Here is an 18,682-nt window from a genome sequence, read left to right as displayed (position 1 = left end):
CCAAATCACATAGGTTGTTTTCCGAATCGCATACTTTTTTCTATTCTACATACGACGATAAAAATAATCTAGTTAGGATGCAGTAGGCATACTATTGGGACATACTTTTACTTATTTATTTCATCATAACATTGCGCCTTGATCTTGCCTCTTGCTTTTATATCTGTCGCATCCCTGTTTGTTTTAATATGGAGGCATCGTCGATGTGACGTCACTTCACGTGCGCATTGGATTGTGGGTCAGAATCACCCAAATAGGATGCAGTTTTCAACACTAACAATCTTGGCCGGATGAAGTAGAACATCTGGGTACTTCTAACCATCCTAAATCTGGCCACAAGAATCGAGACATCCTAAATCTTTTTTCTACATACTATATAGTAGAAAGTATGCGATTCGGAACGCAACCATACTTTTTCTTTTTACTACACTACATACTAAAGTACAGAAGAGTTTTAGGGCCGCAGGAGAGAAAAAAATAATCAGATAAGGAAAAGTTTTTTTTCATTATGTCGAAAAATGTCAAGAATAAAGACGAATGCTCTAACATGCTATTGGAGTTATTAGTGGGGCATTTATATATCTTCAGCATAGTACAATTGATGTACATGTATTGGGACATCCTAAATCTTTTTTCTGGCATACTAAATAGTAGGGAAGTATGGGGATTGGAACGCAGGGCAAATCCTTTAGATGTGATTGGATGACTGGAGAGAGTGGGTGTGGCTTAGTGAATATGATGACAGGGCTGTATGGAGATGCAGAGGACTCTTTTTTAATAACACATACTGTATGAAGAAGAGATAAACAAATTACACAACGGAAAAAGGATGAGAGGGTCGAAAGATTATTTTTCATGTCACTATATTGAAGAAGCGACTCATAGTTGAAGCTCCACACATAAGCCACAGAAAAGGCTAAAGACTCATTTGACTTGAGTAAGAGACAGATTACCTAGCTCTTGAAAGTACAGTGTGAAATCACACGATACAAACTGCTTTACCATGTCATCTTATCTCTTGGCCCGGCTGTCATTTTTCTGTTGTTCATATTTTTCACTGTGTACCCGTGTGCTAGGTTACCAGGCCAAGCGTGTGCGTGAGTGGCAGAGTGTGGGTGTGGAGGTGCTGGTTTCCACCAATGACGTGAGCTCTGTGGAGGGGACAGAGAGGCTCATAGCAGAGGCCGCCTCACTGGGGCCTGTGGGAGGAGTCTTCCACCTGGCCATGGTAACACACACCAACACAGCCCCTAGTATAAGGGATATTATCTGTGCTCACATTTCAAAATGTCTTTATCACATTCATTGCTTGGGCACTTTTAAGAACCTTTACATAGTAAGTCTGGAGAACTTGTTATACATAATCAACTGGCTAAATGATTTTACATGGTACCCTATTAATGTTCAGTGTCTCACCTTCAATCCTCTTTGGTCAATCTAAACCTGATGTTTGATGTGTGGTTCTCAGGTGTTGAAAGACGGCATGTTGGAGAACCTGAGCCCTCAGCTCTTCATTGACGTGAACAAACCTAAATACGAAGGTTCCTTAAACCTGGACAGGTAAGACACACTCAGTCATCCTCATGAGAACATCACACAACTCTAATTAAAGGTGGACTAAGCATCTCCTCACAATCTGCTACCTGTGTATCTGTGCGCTGAAAGGAAATCTTGATCTTAATACACACTAGCCTAGGCTCTGTAAACCAGTGTGTAAACAAAGGGGGCTCCCAGTAGCTAGCAACATACCCATTTACAAAGCTTAGGCTATTAACACTGATTTTTTTTTCACAGCACACGCACAGTACAGACAGGTAGCGGAACTTGAGGAGAAATTCCCTGATTTTGATAAAAAAGTGATTTAGGACACCAAAGCATTGTCCAGGTTGACTGCTTACTGCACCTATAAAGGCCTGTCATGTTGCTTGTCTCTGTGTGTCTTGATGCACTTCATTCCCCCCCCCCCCCTCCAGAGTGACCAGGAAGTCCTGCCCAGGCCTCAGCTACTTCGTGGCCTTCTCCTCTGTCAGCTGCGGCCGTGGCAACGCCGGCCAGAGCAACTACGGCTACGCCAACTCAGCCATCGAGCGTGTGTGTGAGCGGCGGCGGGCCCAGGGCCTGCCCGGCCTGGCCGTCCAGTGGGGGGCCATCGGGGACGTGGGCGTGGTGCTGGAGACCATGGGCAGCAATGACACAGTGATCGGGGGCACTCTCCCACAGCGCATAGCCTCCTGTCTGGAGGTTCTGGACCTCTTCCTCTGCCAGCCACACCCTGTCATGTCCAGCTTCGTCCTGGCAGAGAGGACGGTGGTGAAGAGCGAGGCGGGCAGCCAGAGGAGCCTGGTGGACGCCGTGGCTCACATACTGGGTAAGGACACAGGCACAAAGAACCAACATAGTGGAGCACATGCTCTCTCACTATATGGAATCAGCTCAGACTGTCAAATAACCTTTATATATACAGGTAAAATCCCCTTGAGACCAAAGACTCTTTTTAAAGGGAGATCCGTTCCCATTCACACGTTCCCATTCAGGCACACATTCGTACACCGATAGCAGGCTAACTATCAGGAGCAATTTGGGGTTCGGCGTCTTGCTCAGGGACACTTGGACATGTGGCGGGGAGACGAGGGATCGAACCAACGACTCTGTAGTTGGGGGTCGTCCACACTACCCACTTCGCCACAGCCGCCCCATACAAATAATCAATAATTAATAATTAATGATTAATAAAAAAATATTAAGAATTAACTGAGGAAAAGCACTACACGACGAGCTGTTTGTTATAATTGTTTTAGCGTATTCTTTTTTTCTGTTGTACTGTTGTGGGTCTGAGCTTATGATAAACTGTATACTTGGCTGATCTCATGTTCAATGTCTAAAAGAGCAGTTTTAGTCAATAGATTTATTGGAAGTGTACTCATTTAACATAGTGTCTATTTTACAAATGATAAAGTATTTTAGGAAACTGTTTATGAGTCACAGATCAGCAAAAAAAAAGAGAAAACAACAGTGGCATTTTGAAAACAACCTTAAGTTACGGTTCTAGATCATTCATAGATTTATATCATGAAATGTCAAACCAAATATTACATTATATTATTATATAAAACTGATTTCTTGAGCTCCATTCACTCAGGCTGTGTTCAAAAATCTCTACTAACGTCCTACTCATACTCATTCTGACGTCAATTTGAGTATGTTGTGGTTGTGTATGCAAGTTTGTGTAGGCGAGAAATGCCAGGATGAGTACTTACTTCGGGGGCGATTTTGTGTATGGATCGATAGGATACTTTTCATACTCAATCGCCCCACAATGCATTGCGTCTTTTCAAACGACACAGAATTATTATTTTTTTAAATTCTTTGTTGCTTCTGTATACTCCGATCGTGTATGCGAGGTCCGACGAACCTCGCATACACAATCGATCGTTAAGTAGACAGTATGTAGTATATGTATTTTGAGTATGTAGGAGGTGTGGGACGTTAGTAGGGCTTTTCGAACACAGCTGACACACCTGTCTCCCTCTCTCAGGTGTGCGTGACGTGTCCACCCTGAATGCTGACGCCTCATTGGCTGACCTGGGCCTGGACAGTCTGATGGGCGTGGAGGTGAGACAGACTCTAGAGAGAGACTACGACATCGTCATGGCGATGAGGGAGATCCGCCAGCTCACCATCAACAAGCTGAGAGAACTGGCCAACGGCAAGCCAGCAGGGACAAATGGTATAGAACCAAATCCACATACACACCTTCTAACTATGTCATTTGGGGGAGTTCATTGAATTATAGAGCACTGCTTAGACACAAGGCCATACAAAGTGCTTTACAGGGGCAGCGAAAAAAACATCAAAATTAGACATTGACATTAGACAAATAGTAAAAACAAAGACAATACATCAAGGTTACAGATCGATGTATTTTCAAAGTGTCCTCGTAGCCACTTTTCATTGGTTTTCAATGCAGTTTTTTAGTAGGATGTGTCTCACTAAAACCTTCAGAATCTGACTTGTTGTTGTCTTGACTGCTCCCACCTCTTCAGACTCCCCCCAGGCCACAGCTGTTGGTTCAGTGTTGGAGGCAGACCTGAGCCAGATGCTGGTGGACCCAGACAGTCCCACGGTGATGCCTCTGAACGGGGTGCAGAGCCAGGAGAGGGCCCTGTTCCTGGTGCATCCCATAGAGGGCTCCACGGCCGCCTTCAACGCACTCACTGGCAAGCTCAGCATGCCCTGCTATGGCCTGCAGTGCACCAAAGGTATCTATCCATCCATCCATCCATCCATCCATCCATCCATCTATCTATCTATCTATCTATCTATCTATCTATCTATCTATCTATCTATCTATCTATCTATCTATCTATCTATCTATCTATCTATCTGTCTATCTGTCTATCTGTCTATCTGTCTATCTGTCTATCTGTCTATCTGTCTATCTGTCTATCTGTCTATCTGTCTATCTGTCTATCTGTCTATCTGTCTATCTGTCTGTCTGTCTGTCTGTCTGTCTGTCTGTCTGTCTGTCTGTCTGTCTGTCTGTCTGTCTGTCTATCTAATCCATCTCTATTTAACAAAGCCAATCTTACCCGTCTCTCTCTCCCCCCTAGCTGCCCCTCTGGACAGTATCAGCTCCCTGGCTGCGTACTATGTGAGCTGCCTCAGGCAGGTGCAGGCAGACGGGCCCTACAGGATTGCTGGTTACTCCTTTGGGGCGTGCGTGGCCTTTGAGATGTGCTGTCAGCTCCAGAGCCAGGGCCAGGCTGTGGAGACACTCTTCCTCTTTGACGGCTCACACTCCTACGTGGCAGCTTATACACAGGTATAGAGAGAGAGGACAGAACACGCAGGAATGCACATGCACACACACACACACACACACACACACACACACACACACACACAGACGGACCCACACACACACACACACACAAGCAAGCACGCCATAAGCACACCCAACACTCACGCATGCACACACACACACTCTCACTCATGCACGCACGCGCACACACACACACACACACACACACACACACACACACACACTCAATCACGCGAGAACACTCACTCACTCACTCACTCACTCACTCACTCACTCACTCACTCACTCACGCACAAATAGACAGTGAATACACAATATTATCTAGTTGATTATAGTACTTAATAGTAGAATAGGTTTTAGAGGTGCATTCAACAAAGGAAATGTCAAAAAATAGTTAGTTTTTTTATTATTATAAGGGACACATCAGATATTCTATGTAGGCTACTTTACATACCATGGCATTAGGACGTTTTTTTTAATATAGCCTGACATCATCATATAAACAATATGATGTAATGTTTTATTACAAAGCAGACACTGAATATATGAGCATACAATGATGTAGTAGTAACATAACTGCAGGTGTATTAACTCAGTGTTTCTCTCTTCCAGTCGTACAGGGCCAAGCTGACGCCAGGCAAAGAGTCGGAGGCCGAAACCGAAGCCCTGTGTGCCTTCATACAGCAGTTCACTGGCATCATGTACAACAAGGTAAACAGCCATTTGAGCTAAAGCTACTGTTGCTTGAGCAATATAACAGCCAGTATCTATAGGACATGTTTCTCTATCGACCAAGGTGTCCCTGGGTTTTGAAAAAGGTTGAAGACCTCCGATGTAATGTGCATGTATTGTGTATGTCTAGTGTGAACCCCAGTGAGATCAAGCTGACTGCTACTACAGCATCAGCTAATGGGGATGCTTTTAATAAACACATGAGTAATGAAACCTTCCCTCCTCTCTCTCTCTCTCTCTGTGCCCAGCTGCTAGAGACCCTGCTCCCCCTGTCAGACCTGGAGGCGCGGGTCAGGGTGGCTGTGGAGCTCATCACCTCCAAACACCCCTCCATCAGCAGAGAGCTGCTGCACTTCGCTGCCCAGACCTTCTACCACAAGCTGAAGGCTGCAGACGCCTACGTGCCCGCACACAAGTACCACGGCAACGTCACACTGCTGCGCGCCAAAACCAGCAGCCAGTACGAACAGAACCTAGGGGCAGACTACAAGCTCAGCGAGGTAACACTCTCAAGCACACAGGCACATACTGGCAAGAGGAAGGGGGAAAGTTCAGTTTGAAAATCATTATTAGCCTCATAGAATAATTGCATAAATCATATTTACTCTACTCTACTTTTACTCTATTCTACTCCCTATCTACTTTACCCTACTCTATAACCCTTAACATATGACTTAGGCAATTATGCTATTAGGCTAACGAAAAGTAGATGTAGAGTAGAGTAGATGTAGAGTAGAGTAAATATGATTTAGGCAATTATGCTATGAGGCTAACGAAATGATAGTTTGGTAACAATAAGGGCACATGGATTAACTGTTTGTAATGACCTGGTAATGCTATCGATGGTGAGTTTATGTTAAGTTAATGCCTATCGAACCATTAATGCTTATTAGTGGTTAGTTAATGCTTAAGAGAAAAAAATAAATAAAAATGCTGACTATGCGCCCTGTCTGTCTCTCCTACAGGTGTGCGACGGCAAGGTGTTGGTCCACGTCGTCGAGGGCGACCACCGTAGCTTCCTGCAGGGGGAGGGGGCGGGGTCTATCAGCAGCATCATCCACAGCTCATTGGCTGAGCCCCGTGTCACAGCCAGGGAGGGTTAGACCCGCCCACACACCCAAACCCAAACCCAAACCCAGCCCACACTGATCCAATACATTCCCTTCCTACAAGTAGTTCAAGGATGTGTACGTTTACCTATGTTTTCTACGCTGAGAATAATTCAGTGAGTTATTGGGCACAGCATGAATATGTTCTCTATCCCAAATGCACCTTTATCCACCTTGTTGAAAACGTTCAATGTCCGTCAGTTGAAGCACTAGATAAACTTTCCCTGCCCAGCTCTTAGCAGTTATCTTACTATTTGGTGATGACAATGTGCTGTCAGTTTGTACTGTCGGCGAAAAATGAAGGAGTAAGATAATTCATGTCTGCAATTCCCATAAGAATTTTAAGCAATTTTCTCTAATCAACAGCCGGCTATATATTGACCGATAACAACATAATTATGAGTTATTTCTAAACTAAAACATATGTTGCCGTCTTTAATGTTTTTTTTAAAAACACTATTTACATGGACTATTTACACAGTACAATTCAAGAAAATTAGTTATTAGAAACATATAACAAACATGCTTGTCAGTATTAAAAAAATATATTTGGCAAAATTAAAAATGACAGGCTATAATGGAGGACACAAATGAGAACTGGATCTGTTGGCCAGCTGCTAATGTTCTAATTATGCACCAACCTAAAACGCTAAAGAACGCTGAAGAACACACAGCCTCAAACCGCACGTCCCTCACCTACTACACACATTTACATATTGGAATATACGGTCTCAGACATATTCACCTTTTATGTCTAATATGAGTGCAACTGGAAAATAATCTAGCCTAGTCTAGCCTAGCCTAGCCTAGCCTAGCTGGGTTGAGCTAAAATGATTCCAAATCAAAGGCTACTTCATAACTGTGCTGTAGTGCATGTTTACATGGTGAAGGAGGACTTGTGTGTCTTTTTACTGTATTATGTACGTGAAGGCCCACGGCGGCCATATTAGTTTTTTTGGCTTGAAGCAAAGTCAGTGTGCAAATCAATTGAAAATCATGTGATCTAACTATGGCTTCAGTACACATTTTTTAAAAGTGAACTCCTCATCCACCAACGCAGAGCAACAGTTCTAACATTATAACTAATGTTATTTATCTTAATCCTGCAGTAGGCTACCATCAATAAAACATAGAATAGAATTAGCAGAACAGAAACAAAAGATGTTCTATTTTTTAGTTGCACCTTAATAAACGATGGACAATTGTGTGAGCACAAGGTGACTGTTTCTGAGGGCGGGAAAAACTAGTGACTGTTACGGTATTTTACTAGATGAAAATGAATAGATTTGGTACGTTGATGTTGTTGCGACCTATCACTACTGCTGCGGCCTGTTGTATGAAGATGTAAGTGATCTAGACAAGCAGATCCCAGAGCAGTATTTATGAGACCCTTAGAGGGGGATCTTTGATGGAATGGTTGTACCCAGGCAGAGCTGTCTCTGACTCCCATGATTCTCAGCTGGTTTCATGACCCCCCCCCCCTGACCCCCCAACCCCCAGCATCAGTCCAGACCTTACTGTGATCCAGCCCCCGGACCTCTGAGACCTAAAACCTGGTCTATGAAGAGTCTACAGGAACTGGAAAAGGGAAATCTGGGGATTGATTGCATTGGAAAAAAGGAGAAGGAAGTGGCAGTGTATGCTAGTACGCTATTAAATGGTTATTGTTTTTTTCACTATGTGTTGTTACAACTAATAAAGGTCTCTTGCTAATCCCTTTATGACTGTTTTTCTGTTTGTTTCTTCCAACAATCCAACATGTTTAAAAAGACTGAAATAAACATGATGCATACAGCTCTGGAAAACATTAGGATACCACTCTGAAAGATGACTGCATCTGGTTTGACTATTTAGAAATATGTGTTTAAAGGAATAGTTCAACATTTTAAATGTTTAGCTTTTTGCCTCACTCTGCAGCTCAAGAAAATGCGACATAGACTTTTGTGACTGCGTGCATTTTTTCAAATAGGAATGGGCAAAGGTCACTCATACAGGATAGCTTAGCACTGGTAGCAAAGGGCCAGGGGTCTCCAAACTACGGCCCGCTTTTTATAGGTTTTTAAAAATATAATGTAATATGGCCCTTTGAATTTTTATTTATTTTTTATTTTTTTTTGCATTTCTTAGTTAACCCACTAGTGCAGGGGTGTCAAACACTGATTGATTGGCCCGTGGCACATTTTAAAAATATAATGTAATATGGCGCTTTTAATTTTTAAATAATTTAAATGCACTCATTATATTACAGAGAAATATGTCCCATAAAAGAAAATTAGCAACAAGCCCATCCCAGAGGACCCTGCATAATATTTTATTTTAAATTAATATTATTATGGAAAATCTATGTGTCCTTCTCCAATAGCTTCTAATTCATCTGACAAAGTGTCTCCATTTTTTTTTCATACACAATTGTTTGGAGACCCCTGGGCTAGACACTACGAAGCAAGATTAACAGCTGAGCGAGGTCTGTTGAGTCTAAAGCCAGAGTTTTCAGTATCACGAAAGGTGGCTCTCTTTTCACCTGGCTAGATCACCGTGCTAAGGATGGTGGTAGGATGGCCTAGACTAGTTTGTGTGGAGATGTTGATCAGCATTGTCATTTTCAAGAGTTTGGGGGAGAAGTCGTTGTAGAATCAGCATTGAAGAACATTTTTTCCCCTCCACATATAGGCTATAGCTTAGTAAATATAGGGCTATTGAGGGACAGTCAACAAGGACAAGTCTCTTTCAGCTTCACACAACACCGACACGACCAATCGGAGGAGGAGGCCGACTGAACAAATGCAAGGTGAACGCCTTGAGCTAAAATGTTGCCTGTTGTGATGATAGAATTAGATAACTTTATTCGTAACAAGCCACTGTGTCCTTAACACCACATTCTCCATTTTAAATCTGTCGGGGCACCGTTAAGCTGTTAGCCTACTCAACGCTATGTGAAGGGAAAAAAAGTCAAGACGGTCAGCTCGGTAGCGAAAAGACGGGGCTGCGTAGTAGTAGTGACAGTCACGTCGTATTGATTTCGAAGTGGTCGCCCCATTGTGCGTGCGTACGTTCGTGCGTGTGTAGGCTACTACCGTCTCAGCCCACTACAATAGACTATGTCAATGTTAACAATTCTGTGGAAATCCATTTGTCTCTCTTTTGCTCTATTTTATTTTAATTTGTTGTATGCTATGAGACTCAGACAGACTAGGCTACAATAGGTTATAGTCGATGAATCTGTTGATTGTAGGATATTTCTTCTTCTTTTTTATTGCGGTACACATTCAACATGTCAGAAATAGTGAAATATGGCACATCACAGTTTTCCAGATTCCCCTATTACATCTTCAGATTGTTTGTTTTAATGCAACCGGTCCAAAACAGAAATCTATGAGTTTTGCCATAATATAGCCATACTATAGCCTATAGCCTAGTTTACGGGTATACTACAAAATGTAATTGGATTTATTGGGACATCCGGGTATTTTTTAATACTGCATTTGTAGCCTATGGGACATCAAAATATTTTTCTGACATATTAATAGTATTGAAGTATTAGAACGAAGCCAAACCCCTCTGTCAGGACACTATAACGACCACTAAAACTAAGCGTTTCTTTAAAGTTTCAGGAAGCAAATATAAAAAAAGAAAGAGGAAACAAAACAGCATTCTACCTAAAGTGGGTGGAGGCACGGCTTTAAATGGGGAAGTTTTGATTATTGTGCTCGGCGGTGGTTTGCCAGTAATTTATTTATTGATCAAGCCTGTATCATGTGAGAGAAACCCCCGAGAAATGAATGAATGACCGAAGGTGTCTTTGCTCTTTACTTAATTGCAGTCATCATGCCTCTGATTTCCCTGCAGAACAAATCCAGCTGTTGTCTGCCTTTAACAGACTGTATTCAGTTCAAACACGGATGGATAGAGAGATAGAAATGCCCTTTGTCCCTAAGGGGAAGTTTGTTTTACTGTGCATTGTTTAAGTCCTTAGTATCCACATGCACATAAAAGTTCTTGAATTAATGTTGTCAAAAGACTTGATAGGTAATGCCAAAGCTATTGTGGGTGCTATGTATGAGGTCTCTGCTGCCGATGTCTTTTTACCAAATAAGCTATGTCACTTTTGACACAACTGACACAGACCAGCTTCAATTCAGTGCTTGTGTTGTCGCATGGACATTGCTCTCAAGACAAAGCCTCGACTTGTGGGGCATCCTGAGATTTCTCAAATGTCTCATTGTCTCTCCTTGAAATGTTTAAAGTCTCCATCCACTGAAACAGTGACCACTTTAAATCTGAGTATAAATTAAGTCAATATAATTTTCCAAAAAATTTAAGCAGGTAACTTGTTTTGTGGAAGAACTTCATAAGACTGAAATCATGTCTCAGGAGATTTCTGAATGACAATCTTTCAGTATTTTGGAACGCTGTAAATAGATCTTTAAAATGCTTTAAAATTCATTTTATAAACACAACAGTTGACTGTGTGATTGAACAACACACTCAAAAGTGACATGTTTGAGCACAATGTTGTCTTATCAATATTATAGTTTCACTGCAAACTCTCTAAGTACCCATATTTTGACTAATATTTGAGCTACTTTGTGACAAAATAAAACATCTTTATGTGTGTGTATTGTAATACGTTTTGTTTAGCTTGTTGCTGCAGAACCTCCATGGGAGCATGATCCCCAGGCAGGTGACACTCATAAACAGACCTTTGACAGACTGAGTGAAGGTCCACAATCTAATTCAACTGGCATTTGCACTCCATCTTTTCATCACTGCACAACAAAATGCCTACCTGCACACACATGAGAGTAAGGTGTTATTGAGAACTTTTAGGTTTAATTATTTTCAATAGAACAATATAAGTAGTGTCATAGAGATACAAGGAACATTGATACTGTCAGACAGGATGCTTATTTAAACAGTCCATTTTCACAATTTATTTTCAAATCAGAATTTGAAAATAAATTGTGAAAATGTAGAGTTTTATCCAGATATTGGTCCTCCTCATGTTGAACATTCTTCCTTGCAAAGTTGGCCCAAATAAGGCACATCAAACATCTTTGGTATTTCATTACCTAAAATCAGCTTCAACTCTCTCGCCATACATCATTTCAGTAGGTCTCCATTTTGATACATTCCCAAAAAACTTATGTCCTGCATTATTTTCCCACACATTCTCCAGCATGTAACATCAATATGTGTGTAATTAATTTTAGTAACGAATAATCGTATGATATTCTTCCAATTAAATTCTTTCCACATCCTGGAGCTGGTGGTAAATTGCTGTATGGTACATACAGTGCTGTGTGAAAGTTTGTGAACCCCTTGAGCCTTTTGGAATTTTAGTTATTTTAACCATTATTAATTCATTTTTATCAATACCAGTATTTTTTATATGAAATAACAGATGTTTGTTTATCAATTCAAAAAAAACACCTGGGGCGTCTGACGATGTTGAGCAGTGGATTGTTCCTGTCACGGTGTAGGTTTATATGGTTGATGCGGTTGCTCTTGGGGATCTTGAAAGACTTGATCTTGTCCAGAAAACTTTTTTTCTTGAGGATAACAAGGAACCCTCTGAGGAGCCTTTGGTGGTGGAGGAGGCTGGACCTGTGGGGTCTGACGATATGTAGGAACCTTTTGTGGTGGAGGATGATACACCTGTGGCTACCCACCATATAGACGAGTCTTTGGTGGTGGAGGAGGCTGGACCTGTGGCTCCTGACGATATTGAGGAACCTTTTGTGGTGGAGGATTATACACCTGTGGCTCCTGACGATATTGAGGAGTCTTGGGTGGTGGAGGAGGCTGGACCTGTGGGGTCTGACGATATTGAGGAACCTTGGGTTGTGGAGGAGGCTGGACCTGTGGCACTTGACGATATTGAGGAACCTTTTGTGGTGGAGGATGATACACCTGTGGCTCCTGACGATATTGAGGAGTCTTGGGTGGTGGAGGAGGCTGGACCTGTGGCTCCTGACGATATTGAGGAGTCTTTGGTGGTGGAGGATGATACACCTGTGGCTCCTGACGATATTGAGGAGTCTTGGGTGGTGGAGGAGGCTGAACCTGTGGCACTTGACGATATTGAGGAACCTTTGGTGGTGGAGGATGATACACCTGTGGCTCCTGACGATATTGAGGAGTCTTGGGTGGTGGAGGAGGCTGGACCTGTGGGGTCTGGTCATGTTGAGGAACCTTTTGTGGTGGAGGATGATACACCTGGGGCGTCTGACGATATTGAGGAGTCTTTGGTGGTGGAGGAGGCTGGACCTGTGGCTCCTGATGATATTGAGGAGTCTTGGGTGGTGGAGGAGGCTGGACCTGTGGCTCCTGACGATATTGAGGAACCTTGGGTGGTGGAGGAGGCTGGACCTGTGGGGTCTGACGATATTGAGGAACCTTGGGTGGTGGAGGAGGCTGGACCTGTGGCTCCTGACGATATTGAGGAGTCTTTGGTGGTGGAGGAGGCTGGACCTGTGGCTCCTGATGATATTGAGGAGTCTTGGGTGGTGGAGGAGGCTGGACCTGTGGGGTCTGACGATATTGAGGAACCTTGGGTGGTGGAGGATGATACACCTGTGGCTCCTGACGATATTGAGGAGTCTTTCGTGGTGGAGGAGGCTGGACCTGTGGCTCCTGACGATATTGAGGAGTCTTGGGTGGTGGAGGAGGCTGAACCTGTGGCACTTGACGATATTGAGGAACCTTTGGTGGTGGAGGATGATACACCTGTGGCTCCTGACGATATTGAGGAGTCTTGGGTGGTGGAGGAGGCTGGACCTGTGGGGTCTGGTCATGTTGAGGAACCTTTTGTGGTGGAGGATGATACACCTGGGGCGTCTGACGATATTGAGGAGTCTTGGGTGGTGGAGGAGGCTGGACCTGTGGCTCCTGATGATATTGAGGAGTCTTTGGTGGTGGAGGATTATACACCTGTGGCTCCTGACGATATTGAGGAGTCTTTGGTGGTGGAGGAGGCTGGACCTGTGGGGTCTGACGATATTGAGGAGTCTTTGGTGGTGGAGGAGGCTGGACCTGTGGCTCCTGATGATATTGAGGAGTCTTGGGTGGTGGAGGAGGCTGGACCTGTGGGGTCTGGTGATATTGAGGAGTCTTTGGTGGTGGAGGAGGCTGAACCTGTGGCACTTGACGATATGTAGGAACCTTTTGTGGTGGAGGATGATACACCTGTGGCTCCTGACGATATTGAGGAGTCATTGGTGGTGGAGGAGGCTGGACCTGTGGGGTCTGATGATATTGAGGAGTCTTTGGTGGTGGAGGATTATACACCTGTGGCTCCTGAGGATATTGAGGAGCTCCCTTCTGTGTTGCCACTTGCCCAACTAAGCACCATAGCAGTGCTAGAGCCACTAAAGGGGTGTCAACCCAGCGATTTGCCATGGTTGAACTGCAGTTCCAGCTAGACAGTCCCTAACTGCTGCCACATTTATATGGGACTAGGCATGATGTTTTAAAAAAACCTCCTCCGTGGCTAAATAACCACCAATCACAGACTCCCATCTTTTCGATAGCCACTTAAAAACTACATGGGTGTATTGTGTAATGTTTTTATATTATTTGGATGGATGATTTGATGACCTTTTTTGCAAAATAAGTTGTTGGGGTGAAATAGATGTGTCTTCTCAAATCAGGTCACAGGGTTGGATGGTAGTTTGACATTCAAGTTTGTATTGACAAGTCCAACATTTAGGTCACAAAAACCTTTTTCAAAGGTCTTTGTGGCCTAAAGCTGTTGCAACCAAATGTTTATTTTGCTATTGCACAATGCACAGGACTTCTCCAAATTTGGTTTAGTTTGCAGTTTGTCTTAACATTCAAGGGTTTCGATAACAGTGGGAGAAGTGTAGCAACTAATGTAATGTAATGTAATAATGGTTTATAATATAATAACGGCTCATAATGTAATAATTTCAATGTAATAAAAGTTCATAGTATAATAATCATCTCATAATGTAATAAAATCATGGACGCATAACGTAATAAGCGATTTGCGCATAATGTAGTAATGTAATAACTTATTACATGAAGAGCCTTATTGATACCACTCATAATGTAATAACAGCTCATACGTAATAATAGCTTATATAGTGAGAGAGAAGACTTGCATTATCAACATTTTTACTTCTGCCATCTATGCAGGAGTGAAAGGAAACACTTTCACCTTTGTCTATCTGTCAGCAAGATCACACATTTCTTCAAACATGGTGGAGCATTAGCCAACTAATATACTGTACCTCTGTCAAGCCTAACTGTTTAACGCATCATCCACCATAGGTCAAATCCATGATATAAAGGCCACAACTGCACACACTGGCAACTAGAATGCACTTAGGCAGAGGTCTGTTTTTGTACTATAGTTCATGTAGTTTAATTTTCTTTGCAACAATAACTAATAATAACTCCAGCAAAAAAAAAAAACACATTTAAAATGTTTGACTTTGACCATGACTTTATTTTTGTTGTCAAGGCAAGGCAAGTTTATTTATATAGCACAATTCAGACACAAGGCCACTCAAAGTGCTTTACAGGGGCAAGATTAGAATACATAAAACACATTATAAAACATTTAAAAGCGAATAAAAGAAGCAAATAAAATAAAAATTGCAGGTTAAAATGGAAACAAAAAAGTCTTCAGACTCGATTTAAAAGAGCTGAGAGTTGCAGCAGACCTCAAGTTTTCTGGAAGTTTGTTCCAGATTTTTGGTGCATAATAACTAAAAGCTGCTTCTCCTTGTTTAGTCCTAACTCTAGGGACTGTAAGTAGACCTGTCCCAGACGACCTAAGGGCTCTGGACGGTTCATAACGTATCAGCATATCAGTAATGTATTTTGGCCCTAAACCATTTAGTGCTTTATAAACCAACATCAGTATTTTGAAATCAATTCTTTGAGTGACAGGAAGCCAGTGTAAAGACCTCAGAACTGGGGTAATGTGATCCACTTTTTTGGTCAACTATAATTTATGATTATGTATTATATTTGCATATTGTTTAGTTACATTTATTTGGACTTATGTTTTTACTTTGGTGTCCTGACAGGCTGTGTTTCCATTTGAAGAGCTTTTGAGCTGGTTCATGTTTTCCAGGAAATGACACAGGCTTCTCCCAAAAGATTGTAGGAATTTCCAATATACGTATATATGTTATAATTTTGTGAGTGAGTACAGAGTTTTGAGTCAAGCAGAAAAGCCACACAGGTCATAATGACCTTACACAAACAGCAACAACAACAGGTGTTGCGAACACAGCAGAAGATAGGGACACTTTGCAACATCTTGCTGCAAATAGCCTAGCTCTGACACTAGATCTGTTACACACACACATACACACAGGTGGTTGACGTGACGCTCCATTTTTGTGTTCATGGTGTCAATTATAAATACAAATTTAAAATATTTAATTAAAATATCTGTTTTTTACATACAGTTTAATCTTCCAGAACTAATACATCTGCAAGTATTGAGCATTATTATTCAAATATGTAAATATTTGGTTTTAAACATGACATTTGTCCACTGGCGTGACTGTCCGGGGTGGAGTTGCTTATCTTAAAACTACCGTAATTAAATGAAAAATAGGTCTAAATACATTAAAATGCTTGAATATATGTTATAGTAGTGTTAACTTAATGAAACTATGGGCCGGTTTCACAGACAAGGCTTAAACCTAGTCCGAGGCTAAAATGCCTGTTGAGCTGGATTAATTCAAAGCCACTTGCACAGACTCAGTTTAAAATAGTCCTAGATTAAAGCTATTCTGGATTAAACAAAGCCACTTGCAAGACTGTGGACTAGAGCTACTCTAGGTCCTTCAGTTTAGTGGTGTTTGTGAGGGAGCATGGACTATTTGGAATATCTAAATGAAGACCAACTCCCACTGCAGAGGCCAGCCAGAAGAGTACTTGTGGATAGGTCTTATCCAAAAAATGTATTTGATGAACTTACATTTCAAGACCGCTTTCAATATGGAAAATGCACTGAAAATAACAACTTTGCTTGAGCTTATTAGATGGATGCATTTAAATTGAAGATACTCACAATACAATGAGTGTCTAAAACAATTCGGTTTTCAAATGTGGTTGTTGTGATTTAAAATACTGACACACATGAATAACAAAATGACAAAACACAACATGAACACCTTTTATTTTCTACTTATATCTTCACTGTGATTAGTAATCACAATTGTCTTAGTAGTACTGTGTCTTGTTTGAATCATAGCTCTCTCTTCCAACTTTATGTCATACAGTTCATGCTCTCTGGACTTTCTTTCCACCTCTGTCCCCTGAACCCGTACTGAGTTTGGGATAGGGGTGTGCACGTGTACACGTGTACACGTGTAACCGTTTAGTAAATCATAACCGTTTAGGAAAAATCATCAATCGTTTATTGATTTTACATCACTAATAAACTAATTGGGGAGGATAAAAGCTAGTCTGCCGAGAATCTGTCTGTCCCTCGGCGAGTGTGTGTGAGTGAGTGTGTGTATCGGAGCACACACACACATGGGGAGTCGCCGTGCTGGGACTCGACTCACAGCCATGGAAGAGTGATGAAAGATAACCTAAAGATTAAAGTTACCCGGTTGACGTGAACTACGCTCGTAAGTAGCCCGAATTTTATAACACCTGTTCAACATGCATTTAACGTGGACATGTAGAAAGCGATAGGCTATTAATCAGGAAATGAATGAAGCGCGATTATGACGGCGAACGTGTGTGTGTGTGTGTGTGTGTGTGTGTGTGTGTGTGTGTACCATGGACCTATTATAAGAGGTGTGTAAACGAGCGTAGTTCATGTCAATTGCGTGTTTACAAGCTAACGAACGCGTATGTGTGTGTGTGTGTGTGTGCGCGCGCGCGCGCCTACAAGACGGCGGGGGCACGAGGACAATGACGTAACGGTTAACCGTGTACACGAAAAATTTTTTGTCGTGTACACGGTTAGGCATTTTTGTAAACGTTCACACCCCTAGTTTGGGAAGAGGGCTTTCATGTATTCTGCTCCCACCGCCTGGAACACTATTAAAAAAACACTCAAATTGCAGGAACTCATCACTATGAATGATTTTACAGTCATATGAAAAAGTTTGGGAACCCCTCTCAGCCGGCATTATAATTGACTCTGCTTTCATAAAAAAAATATAAAAGTGGTATGTCTTTAATTTACCAGGAACAGTTAAGTACTGGGATGTTTTCCAAACAATTTTTTTTTGAAAAGCAGTATTTGGTTGTATGAAATAAAATAAAATGTGAAAAACTGGCTGTGCAAAAATATGGGTACCCTTGTGGTTTTGTTGATTTTAATGCATGTAACAGCATGTAAAACTGATGACTTTAAACACAAAGTTGGTTGGAGTATGTTGTTAAGCCTTGAACCTCAAATAATTGTCTGTTTAATCATGAGAAAATGTATTTTAGGTGCCTAAATGCAAGTTGCACTTCTCTTTGACTCTCTGCTGAAGTGAGACAGAATGGGATCATCAAAACAGCTCCCAAAAGATCTGAAAATCAAAGATTGTTCATTGTCATGGTTTAGGGGAAGGCTACAAGAAGCTTTCCCAAAGGTTTCAATTGTCAATTTCGACTGTAGGGAACGTTGTCAGGAAATGGAAGGACACAGGCATAGTGGCAGTTAAACCCAGGCATGGCAGACCAAGAAAAAAACAGGAGCGGCATAGGTGGATGATTGTGAGAATGGTTGCACACAACCCACAGATCACCTCCAAAGACCTGCAAGAACATCTGGCTGCAGATTGTGTATCTGTACATCGTTCAACAATTCAGCGCAATTTGCACCAAAACATCTGCTTTTTATAAAGACCAAATAACTTAATTTTTGTCTCATCAGTCCAAAGCATTTTCTTCCAATATGAAGCTGGCTTGTCTAAATGAGCTTTTGCATACTCCATGCAACTGTATCTGTGGCGTGGGCGCAGAAAGGGCTTCCTTCTCATCACCCGGCCATACAGATGTTTTGGTGCAAATTGCACTGAATTGTAGA

The 18,682-nt window shown here is 42.0% G+C and overlaps 1 protein-coding gene across 1 annotated transcript in view; it reads left to right on the top strand.

Annotated features, from left to right (window-relative positions):
* The window catches only part of fasn (fatty acid synthase), a 47,436-nt gene extending 39,053 nt beyond the window's left edge, over positions 1-8,383 (top strand). Inside the window, exons 34-42 of the mRNA XM_080049068.1 lie at positions 1,077-1,228; positions 1,469-1,560; positions 1,974-2,368; positions 3,536-3,727; positions 4,044-4,259; positions 4,611-4,822; positions 5,435-5,533; positions 5,803-6,054; positions 6,520-8,383. Of these exons, the coding sequence (XP_079905194.1) occupies positions 1,077-1,228; positions 1,469-1,560; positions 1,974-2,368; positions 3,536-3,727; positions 4,044-4,259; positions 4,611-4,822; positions 5,435-5,533; positions 5,803-6,054; positions 6,520-6,657 (1,748 nt within the window). The 3' untranslated portion in view covers positions 6,658-8,383. The remainder of the gene's footprint in view (positions 1-1,076; positions 1,229-1,468; positions 1,561-1,973; positions 2,369-3,535; positions 3,728-4,043; positions 4,260-4,610; positions 4,823-5,434; positions 5,534-5,802; positions 6,055-6,519) is intronic.
* Positions 8,384-18,682: the final 10,299 nt, after the last annotated feature.

Source organism: Ammodytes marinus, assembly GCF_949987685.1.
Source record: "Ammodytes marinus genome assembly, chromosome: 20".
Taxonomy (NCBI): Eukaryota; Metazoa; Chordata; class Actinopteri; order Uranoscopiformes; family Ammodytidae; genus Ammodytes; species Ammodytes marinus.
Note: the sequence above shows the minus strand (reverse complement) of the source record. Positions and strands in the feature narration are given on the sequence as shown.